The sequence below is a fragment of the Oryzias melastigma genome, linkage group LG11, assembly GCF_002922805.2.
Source record: "Oryzias melastigma strain HK-1 linkage group LG11, ASM292280v2, whole genome shotgun sequence".
NCBI classification, from domain to species: Eukaryota; Metazoa; Chordata; class Actinopteri; order Beloniformes; family Adrianichthyidae; genus Oryzias; species Oryzias melastigma.
This window is the reverse complement of record NC_050522.1, coordinates 16,534,394-16,544,927: the sequence shown is the minus strand read 5'-3', so window position 1 is coordinate 16,544,927 and position 10,534 is coordinate 16,534,394. Positions and strand designations below refer to the sequence as shown.

The window sequence follows — 10,534 nt, the reverse complement described above, 5'->3', positions numbered from 1 at the left end:
AACTCTTGTTTTTTTTTGTTGTTTTCAAATATGAAAATTTCAGTTTCAAAACTTTTGGCCCCGTTGTGGCGCGTTGGGGCGTGGCTAACACAAAGGACCAATCAAAATTGACGAGGGCTGTGACTTCAGTCCCGGTGCGTTCACTGACTCCTAGAGCTGTGATAATTACGGTCAAAAAATGGCTGTACTGTCTGTCCTATCGTAGTCTGAAGTTGTCCCAAGACAAGTGTGAAAAGTAGAGTATTATCGCGTACAAACAGCGCGTCCAAAACGCTGCTCTAAGTTTGATTGCTTAAGTTTGATTGCTTACGTTTTGAATTAGCAAAATGGAGCTGGATGAGGTTCTTGACAGAAGGGCGGACGGATCACAGATGCAACAGAGAGAATGTAAGCTAACTGACGGTCGAGAATGGAGACGCACCGCAGACGGACCAGTGTAAATCCGGGGTCAGAGGTGACTTTCTAATAGACGACTCTTTCTCTTTCTAAGCTTCCTCTGTCTGTGCCGTCAAGCCCTGTGCGATGACGCATGGCTGCTGCAAGGACGGATGTGTGGGAGTCCGTTTGTGTGGACCTTTCGTCTTTCGTTTTTTTCTTGTACTTCAATCTATGCTGTTCTACTGCGACACAGATCAAAGATAATGAAATCACAAAACTAAAAATCTTCTCCTTACCACCAGCCCCAGCACCAACGTGCGGACCCGCTCGCCGATTTCCGGTGAGATGTCGTTTCCGAACTGCTGCAGGGTGGTGAGGAAGCGCTTGAGCTTGCTGAGCTGCCGGGCGCCGCAGGCCGGCGGCAGCTGCTGGTTGGCCAGGGAGGATGAGGACGACGAGCTGGGGCCGTTGCTGTAGCCGTTTGGAGGGGACGGAGCGCCGTTGAGCGCCGTCGGGGAGTGGCTGCTGCCGTTGGTCACTGCGAGGACAAAATATTCTCAGATTAGCCGTCCTGTCTTTTAAATTAACGCAAAGAGATGCACATTCCGCTGGAAACATCCACATTTGTTTCCAATTGTTCATTTGATCCCCGGCTATGTCCCCCCCCCTCACATAAAACACATTTCTATGTTTGGAGACATGTCTCCATCCACCTCCATCTCCCCATCCTTTCTCCTGACAGTCTAAACAAGCAGGGACTTTGTGACCCCCCGTTGAGCTGGAGTGCAGGGGCCCCGTGTGCTTGTTGGAGGGTGGGGGGGTAATACAAAGAGATACAAAGCAGCATAAAGCCCTCTCTCTAATGAGATTAGGTTTCGACTAGCGATCCACCCACTCCCCCTCTGGCCGCCGTCCAAAGCCGCCACTGTAAAGCGAGGAGAGATGCTCAAACTGCATCTGCTAACAATTACGTTGGAGGGAAATCAAAGCACACAGCTTTGTTAAAACCTCTGGCATGTGAATTGAGGGAGCCGGGCCTTTCCTCCCTCATTGCACAGAAGCCCCGGCATTATTAGGGAAGCGTTTTTTAGAGACAAAAAGTTGGAGAAATTAATTTAAAAAATAAGATTCTGTCTGAGGACAAAGAGAACGATGGTTTGTCTCACACTGACATGAACGCTCCGAGTCACGGGGATCTTTGATTTCGTGATTCTAGGGCTTTTCATGCAAGTGGTTAAGCATCTACTTCTGAGAGAATCGCGGGGCATAATTTGTTCATCACAAGCGATGTGTGCATCATGGCAAAGCTCCAGCGGTTTGCAAGAATCTGCGTTAATGAACTAGTTTAGGGGAGTTATTTGGATTTTGGAAAAGCTGAGACGAACTTGTTAGACGGCTCTCAGCAAGCCCGTCCTTCTTTGACCGGTCAGTTTTTAGTTCTCACACTGTTTTCTAGTTGATGACTTTATGCAACGACAAAAAAATCTTTCCTGGGTAAAGTAGAAACCATTGACTGTATAAGAGAACTGGACTGAGTGACTCCTCCCCCAATGGGTTCCAACTAGCAAATTTTGATAAAACAGCGATTTTTTTTAGTCATTTCATGCATCAGAATCGCTATTTTAGCACTACTGGCTTTTTAAAAAAACATGTTGATTATTTTTTTTGTCGTTCAAGTTATAAACTGGCCAATCAGATGCCTCGATTTAAGTATGTGGCCTCATGTCAAACACTCGTAGTGTTTGATTGACAAATTCTCCTTAATGTGCTTTTGCTTGAATGGGTGTGGCCTTCTGACAAGTTCGCTCCTGATTGTAGAGAGTGGTTGCCATAGAAACGTTGACTCAGACCTACATGGACCAATCCCTGCTTATACTGACATCGTCTGGCTCCAACATGGCGAGATTCATATCGCAAAAAAGAAAAAGGCAATTGAATTGAATTCTTTCATTGAAACCAGAAGTAAGTCCTTTTTCTTTGGGTGATGTCACGTCCAGTCCTCTTATACAGTCAATGGTAGAAAGTAGGTTTGCAGAATAAATCGTACATTTTTTGTTATCGCAATATTAGCGATACATGTATCTCATAAACTGCGATAAATTATATCTTAAATGTTTACTAACTATATCAAGGCAGCTTGAAGTATTTAACAAATCAAATAGAGACCTTCACATCGTTGACCAATCGGGTGAGTCATTTTAGGTCATTGATCAATCAAATGGAGTGATTTTATGTTAGACCTTTATGTAGAGTTAATTTGTATTTACTTTTACTTAAATTGTATTTAAATTCAATTATACATCAGTTGTTTTTATTAGCTATTTGCTCATATCGTCATTGCAATATCACATGATAAGTAGTAGAAACCCTGTTTTTTACTCACAGGTGGTGGGTGTGTAGGAGCTGTTTCGGGGTGCTCCCTGCATACTGGGTGGGGGTGGCATGGTAGGAGGGGTCAACCTGGACTGTGTCTTGACGTCCGCAGGTGAGTCGGGCATGGTGGAGCGCTTCCCAGTGCGATCTGCGCAGAGAAAGATGTCAAGGTCATAAGTAGAAAGTGAAAGTTCAGGAAAAACTGTGTGCAATCCCTGATCAAATCAAATCAAATCAAATCAAAAGTTTTACATCCCCTCCACTCAAATGAACATCTGCTTCTTTTGTGTTTGTTTCTTCTCACTCCTCTCCCTCTATGATTGTCAGCAAAGCGATGAGTTTTCTCCTATTTGATTAAATTTCGTGAATATTTTTATTTTTGTCCTTTTCCACTCAAACCCAGTGGTTAAGAAAACAGTTTTCACCCAACAAGTGGCTTCGACTAAACAAAGGTGGACCTTTTTTTGTTTAAAAATAGCTATTCTTATGCTAAAAATAATAATAAAAGCTGATTTTTGGTAACTAAAATCAAAAAGACATGGTTTAAAATAGATTCAATGAGTTCATATTGCAATCATTCTTCAACAGCCGCCTGATGAGTGCATCTAAACAACATAACTACACACACATTTGAAACAATAGTTCATATTTCTAACCTTTGATGGGAGAAACAAAAGATAAATATGAGGTTTAGGTAAAATATAAGACTGTAAGTGCATAAAATGCAGGTAAATGTTATTTATTGTTGATAGAGAGGACTTTTGTGATGGGTGACATGCGCGCACATGCTCCGACTGTCAAATGAGAAACGAGGGGGGAAGTGGGAGCTTCAAAGAGGCGCAGGCACCTGAGAGCGGAGCGTAAATCTGCAGCGAGTCTGGGTCTCATTCCACCACCATCTGTGCCACCCAGAATGCCATCTAAACCTCCGCCCCCCTTCCCCTCACCAACTAATGACTTGCAGAGCTCATTATACTCAAACTAATGCACAGACGCCATCGTGCCCCAATGTTTGCATCCCAACAGTAGAAAAAAAAGTTGAAGAAAACTCCAATTTCTTTCTATGATGAGATGTTAACTGTCGTCCAACAAATCCTGCAGACAACCGCCCCTTTTAGACGGTGTGGGAGCAACAAGACGACGTTATCGGACACTCGGACAGAGAGAGGAGATCCATCTCCCAGCAGGATGTGGCAGCAGCCCTGAGACAACACACTGCTATCAAACGCCGACGCCTCTGCGAGGCATTCGGGACAGCAGGCCTTCAAAAGTGAAGCCAGGGCGGAGGGGAGAGAAGACAAGGGAAGGGAGGAGCTGCAGGGGAAACGGCGTGTGACAATGGGAACCAAGCGGTAATCACCAAGTGGAAATGTGAAACACGCTTTCATGGAGAAGACGCGGCCTCCGCACAATCAGTGTGGTGAGGACATGTGTTCCACAAACAGGATGAGTCCACTTTCCCAGGACACTGGAGGGAGTTTGTGGGAGCAGGCGCGTCGTCCCGGCAAACTATACGGCTCAGGGGTCAGTGACTGGGGGCTACGGAGCCACATGTGGCTCTTTAAACCCCATCATTGAGGCCTTCTGGTTAAAGAAAGATGACAAGTAACTGTAAATTATTGAAGCAGTACAGTAAACTAATTCAAACTTAATTCACACACAGTTAAAGGACAGCAAGTCGAACTAAAACATTTTAACAAATTTTTTAGCTTCATTCACCGCATATAATCAATCAGAGGTCAGTAAGCAAAATCAGAATTAAGGCGGATTTTCTATTTTTGAACAAATTGGAGGATTTTGAATGCATCGCATGCTTAAAAAATACACTATATTAGCTCTGATTTAATTCTGGTTAAGTTCAATTTACAAACTTATGACTGAGATACATCACAGAGTAAAAAAAAAAACCAAAAGGTTTTTTTAAGTCATTACCAACATCAAACTACCTACAACTTCATTTGCTGCATTGAGATGATCCTATGTGGTACAATGTGGTACAGGGTGTCTTTTATTTTGAAAGGAGCCTCATTAAAAAGTTATAAACTACTTCATATTTTTTAGAAAAGTCCTATTTTCTTTTTGTGTTCGTGTTTATTTATTCCAAAAGCTAAACTACAAATCATTTATATTTATCACAATAGTAAAAATAGCATAAATACAAAATACATGGTTTTATTTTTGTATATGGAAAAAGTGAGATTTTTTGGCTGCTACTGGGTCGTTAGTGAAAACTGACCCAACGGCTCTTTAGGTGTTAAAATGTAAAAATCGTGAACAAGAAGATGACCTTTTTAATGTATTAAAAATAGAATAAAAGTCTTCAAGCAGCTTTTTAAAGTCACACTCTGATCATCTTTTGACACTTCAAAAGCATTCCCATTGGTTTTTTAATCATCATGATGCAATTTTTAGCCAAAATCCAAAAACCTGTAATGTTTTCTAGGACATAGTTTCTGTGGAGCGGCAACAGTTTATCAGAAATTGTGAGCAGAGTAAGCCTGCACTTATTTCCCATCAGTCCTTTGTTCACACCCTCTCCTAAATGCAGTTTTAATCTTAGTTTTCTTTATATATGTCAGAAAAAATGCAACAAAACACCATTTTCCTTGTCGTGGGTCTTTAAGGCGTCTGCAAAGATAAATGTTCCGCCTCTGCAGGCCATCTCGCAGAGAACTGGAACGCTCTCTGACTGACGCTGGCAGTTTGAGAGCGCCTTGCTCTTTCGTCTTGTCCACCAGGGAATAAACAACGTGAAAACTGCAGCTTTACAGACACTTTCAGGACTTTCCACAAATCCCCAAGATGGAAATCCATGTAGTCGAGTGGAAAAGGGGGGAAAAAACAGAACTTTTCCAGACACAATCCTCTGCTTTCAGGCGGCGGAGGAGCTGAGCGAGCTCAGGTCTCGGCGCCCTGACATCTATGTGTAGCAGATTACTGAAAAGCGGATTCTTAAATCATGATTTAACAACCTGACAGTAAATCTTGAGGGTATTCGCTGTTAAACAAAGTTAATGGGTCTTATTACTGCCCAATAAACGGGGCGAACCTGGCAGAGTCGGAGAAGAATGTGGACACGGAGCCGAGAGCGGCGTGAGCCGAACCAGAGCAGAGGTTAGTGAAGAAATACGACCTCAAAAGCAGAAAGGCGAAAAGGTGATCGAGGAGTCAACGATGAAAAAAAGAGTCAGCGCCAAAAGTCTTCTTCCTGCTTTAACGTCGTTGCTCAACCGTTTCCCCCCAACTCTGCCAACACGAGCTGACCACGAAACGGTTCACCGCCATCCTTTCACCACCGTAAAAAAGTCTGGAGTGTTTATTTTATAAACTCAAGACGCAGCAGAGCCGCTTGTGGAAACATATAGTCTTACCTGTGGCTGCTAGCTATCATATCCCCAAAGCCTGCCTGCAATATGCTCTGTAAAAATACAGAGTAATTAAAAATGACAGGACCTGAGCTCATTCATCATTTTCCAGTCAAACACAAAAACTTAACAGTGTACTTTTTTCTAACAATCCCAAATTATGTGAATCAAAGTCATTATTTCAGCCGAATCTGCTCCATCTCAATGGCTGTTTGAACTGCTGCATGCCATATTTCTGCAGTTATCTTTTGTAATTGTTGAGTCATTTTATTGGATCTCTTTACATGATTAATGACTGGGAGACAGAGCGGGGCGGATATACGAATTCCAATTGTGCAATTATTAGCTCAACTCCTTTGACCAGAGAATAAAATGAACATTTGACCACCAACCCCAAAGTCATTACAAATTAAAAGTTGGCTTTGGATTTACAGTTTGCTGTCCCAAAGCCTAAAAACAAAATAACAAGCTACTAGAATCTTTTTTCACAGTTGTTTTTATAACATATTTGGTGATTGTCTTTCATAGAGCTGCAGCTTGGAGTTATACTTCCTATGGAAATTTACACACTGCAAACTATTTGAGACAAACAATAACTTAAAGCCAGCTTGTTTTTAGAAATTCAAGATATTTTAACAGTTTGAAGTCGTTTCAACCTATCCATACTCTGGACCTTTCTGAGCTCATCTCACAAGTAGCACAGGTCAGATTTTTTTATCTCATCAAGAGCTGGGACATACATACAGAGCCCGGAGGGAACATAGAATAAAACATATTTAGTATTGGTTCCTAGTGCACACCAGTTAGTTACAGGTACGTTCCAGTTAGTTACAGAGGAATATCAGTTAGTTACAGGTCTGCACAAATTGTTAGAGATGTTCATCAGTTAGCTACCGATGCACACAAGTTAGTTACAGGGATGCATTTGCACAATAGTTACAGATTTTCACCAGGTAGGTACAGGTGTGAACAAGCTAGTTTCAGGTGTGCTTTAGAAGTAGACATAGAAATAAAGAAGTGTTGGTTTCTTGTGCACAATACAAACTATCTGCTATCTGTAACTAACTTATGGCACCTGAAATTAAAAATGTGCATTGGAAACTATCAGGTATGCACCAGAAACCAGTTCATTTTTTTCTTAAACTTTTATTTCTCTTCAGGGATTTTGTATTATAGAAGTAAGAACATTTGTAATAAAATAGGTCAAAATCCATTTGCTCCAGACTATTGACAATAGAAAACTTACTTTAAGTCTCAAATTTCACTGTAATCTTTGGTTCAATTTCAGGATGTTATTTCAAAGATAAATAATATTAGACTGCCATTCATCATCACTATTTTGGAAGCAAACATTTTGATTTATGTTTTTAAGAATAAATGCTAGTATTGATTATATGACGGTCTATAAAGACAGGCCAATTTATTCTAAGGTCCTATTCTCTTCTGTGGAACTCCTTATTTCTAAATTAAATTTCTTGTTTAGTAAAATAATTTGCTGCATGAACAGATCATTTCATTTCTTTCTAGCAATTTTCTTCTTAAGATTGATGTTCTTTCCTTATTTCTAGGCTACATTCTTTTGACAGCAGCTTAGAAGGAGTCTGGGTTATACCTTGATGAGGACAAACAACTTCCATATATATAAATATATATATTTGATTCCTCTGGTGCAAAAAAACCTGAAAAATAAAAACAAACATTTACAAACGTTGTCAGACAAAAACACATTTGTGCCATTTTCAAGCGCCAGACAAACACGTCCCGTGGTTCTTTGTCTCCGATCCTGAGCCTGCAAGCCGATGACAAATGTGAATCTACAAAGACATTAAATTGCTTTAAAAAAAGTGTTTAGCCCTCAAGCACACTGCTGACAATGAACTCTGGTTTGATATTGTGTTTTTTTTTTGTTTTTGCAAACACATGCGTCTGCTTTTAGTGCAGACAAACAGTCTTCTTTCATAGTTAAAGCATTTATTTTTCAATAATAGCAGATGCTTGCTCTGGAATGAATTATTCAGTAAAATAAAATCCTCCTTAAACAGTCCTGGACTGTAAAGCATCTCCTCCTGACTTAAAGAGCGGTTAAAAGTTAATGCCTGTATGGCCCATATGTAGTCCATTTATTAGCAGTGTTACCATCCCGCCTACATAAAGTCATAAGAAAGTGTTATTGCTGCTGAAGCACCAGACAGGTATTGATTCACAGAGCCTTAATGGAAAAGATGATGAGTGCTTTGACTTTGGTGCAGCTCGCATTAGGGCTGCTGTCCAGTTAATGGATTGAGGAGGAAGGGTTGAATTAGACGTGAGCAAACCCAATTCTTGTACTTTATGTTTGGTGAAGTTGCCAAACCTACGGTGGCCTAGAAGTGTCAATCAGTGCAAGAAAATAACTATGCAAGAACATATAGTATAAAAAAACAGTATATTTTAGGAATCAAAACAAAAATCCGGAAACCGAAAAAAATTGCAAAAAACTAAAGAAATGTTAAAGAGTAAAACCGGAAAAAGTAGGTGCAATGGGACATTACTTATTAGATGATATCACTTCATTTCAAATATCTTTCAGGGTAAATTATTCACAAACATCTTCATCCAATTAATGAAGGATTTTATTTTTATGAAAGTTTTTCATACTATTTTTTTATTTTTGTACATTTTCAAATTTTATTACTATTAAAAGTGTGTTTTATGGTTTCTACTCATAAGTTTTTTGTTTAATTTATGACAGGACTTTGGAAGACAAAATGAAAGGATTCAAATTACTAACAGTTTTATTATTATTATAAAAATGAAAACAGTAGTTCTTTTAGCTGAGATGTCACTAGTAATGCTTAAAGAAAATTAAATTGATATTGTTTCTGTTTGCCCATAATGATTGAATTAAAAAAATTAAGAGGGAAGCCCCTCTGTAGCCCCGCCCCTGCATGGGATCAACTGGATTGGTTGGAAGTTGTCTTCTGGTGTCATGTAACCAACAAATTGTGGCATAAATTTAAGTATAGATGCCAGACCTTTTTTGAATTCTGTAAAAAAATAAGAAAATTGTTTTGAAAAACAAAAGTAATTTCCAGAAATCAAAAGGAAACATTAACACTGATGGGATAATGATGTCTGTCTGTCTATTATTTAAGCTTAAAGTTATTTGGCATTAAATAATACTAGATATGCTCTGTACTATTTATACAATTTTAATTGGTTTGCTGACAATGAAGACAAAAAAAAAAATAAAACGTCAAAAATCCAATGTCATCATTCAATCAGTGATGTCCCATAATATCTACTTTTTCAGTTTTTTATTGTATCTGGAAATTACTTTTATTTTTCTTAAGTCTTTTTTATCATTGTGTTTTGATTTTTAAAATGTAACAGTTTTTTTTGCCTTTTTAATTGTCATTGTGATCTTTAATATGTTTTAGCATTGAGTGATTTATTGATGTTATTTTCCTTCTGTACAAAATAGTCAATTATTTATCTCACTACACCAATTTTATGTGTTTTATTCTTACAAAATATTACTTTTTCACTTCTACGAATAAAAAATGTTTGTACTTTTTCAACTTTTTGAATCTGGTAGCCCCGCCTCCAATCTCCTCATTGCTAAAAACTTGCTGTCAGAATGTTTAATCAAAAGTTGACTTGCTTAACTTCTTCAGTCAGCTTCAGAAAAAGAAACAAAACCCTGGACAAATACCTGCCACTCACAAGTATGTCCTCACTCTTGCATCACCCGAGTGCATCGCTCGCGCTTACGTGATCCGCGCTGTTTTGCAAAACTTTCCCCCTCTTTCATTTTCTCCCTCCCGTGCTCGCGCTTTCTTTTAGCCGAGCTCAAAGAAAGGAGATTTTATCCTCTCGCTGACTCCAGATACATGCCTTCTCTGTGGTTACATGCGAGTTACATCACTCGCCTGAAACAAGGTTGTTGTAATGAACGATATCGAGGAGGAGCGCGGTCCCTGAGAGGCAGCTCTGTGTTACGAGGAGGACTTTGCTTACTGAGGGCCCAGAAAACACGCTTCTATACGTTTCATCATGGCACGCAAAGCCAGGAGGTCAGTTTGCATTCAAACCACCTTCCGAAACGAAGAAAACATGGCAGTGATCTAGTTCCAGAGGTTAAAACAGTACATTAGCGGCTGCGATCAAACCTTCCTGTTCTGAAATTGCATTAAAAGAGTGCACCACTGTACCAATCTTCTAAAATTGACAGTAAATTTAAATGGCGCTCTGAGATGCATCATAACCGAGGCGTCAGCGGTGAACGTAATATTTTTTTAGAAACACAGTCAGAGGAGGTTATTATGGAAAAATGCATAAAATTACCCTCTTGTGGCACGAAGACGATGAGAAACAAACAATTTGGACTTGTGTGACATCTCCTGAGTGATCATCGACATGTAAAAGGGAATCCATGA

General features: G+C 39.7%; 1 protein-coding gene across 4 annotated transcripts in view; it reads right to left on the bottom strand.

Moving 5' to 3' along the window:
- The window catches only part of runx1t1 (RUNX1 partner transcriptional co-repressor 1), a 68,315-nt gene that overhangs the window by 24,601 nt on the left and 33,180 nt on the right, over nt 1-10,534 (bottom strand). For all 4 annotated transcript variants that reach the window (XM_024299747.2, XM_024299761.2, XM_024299754.2 and 1 more), the window contains exons 2-3: nt 2,762-2,899; nt 675-916 (exon numbers count right to left, since the gene is read on the bottom strand). In XM_024299747.2, coding sequence (XP_024155515.1) covers nt 675-916; nt 2,762-2,899 — 380 coding nt within the window. The remainder of the gene's footprint in view (nt 1-674; nt 917-2,761; nt 2,900-10,534) is intronic.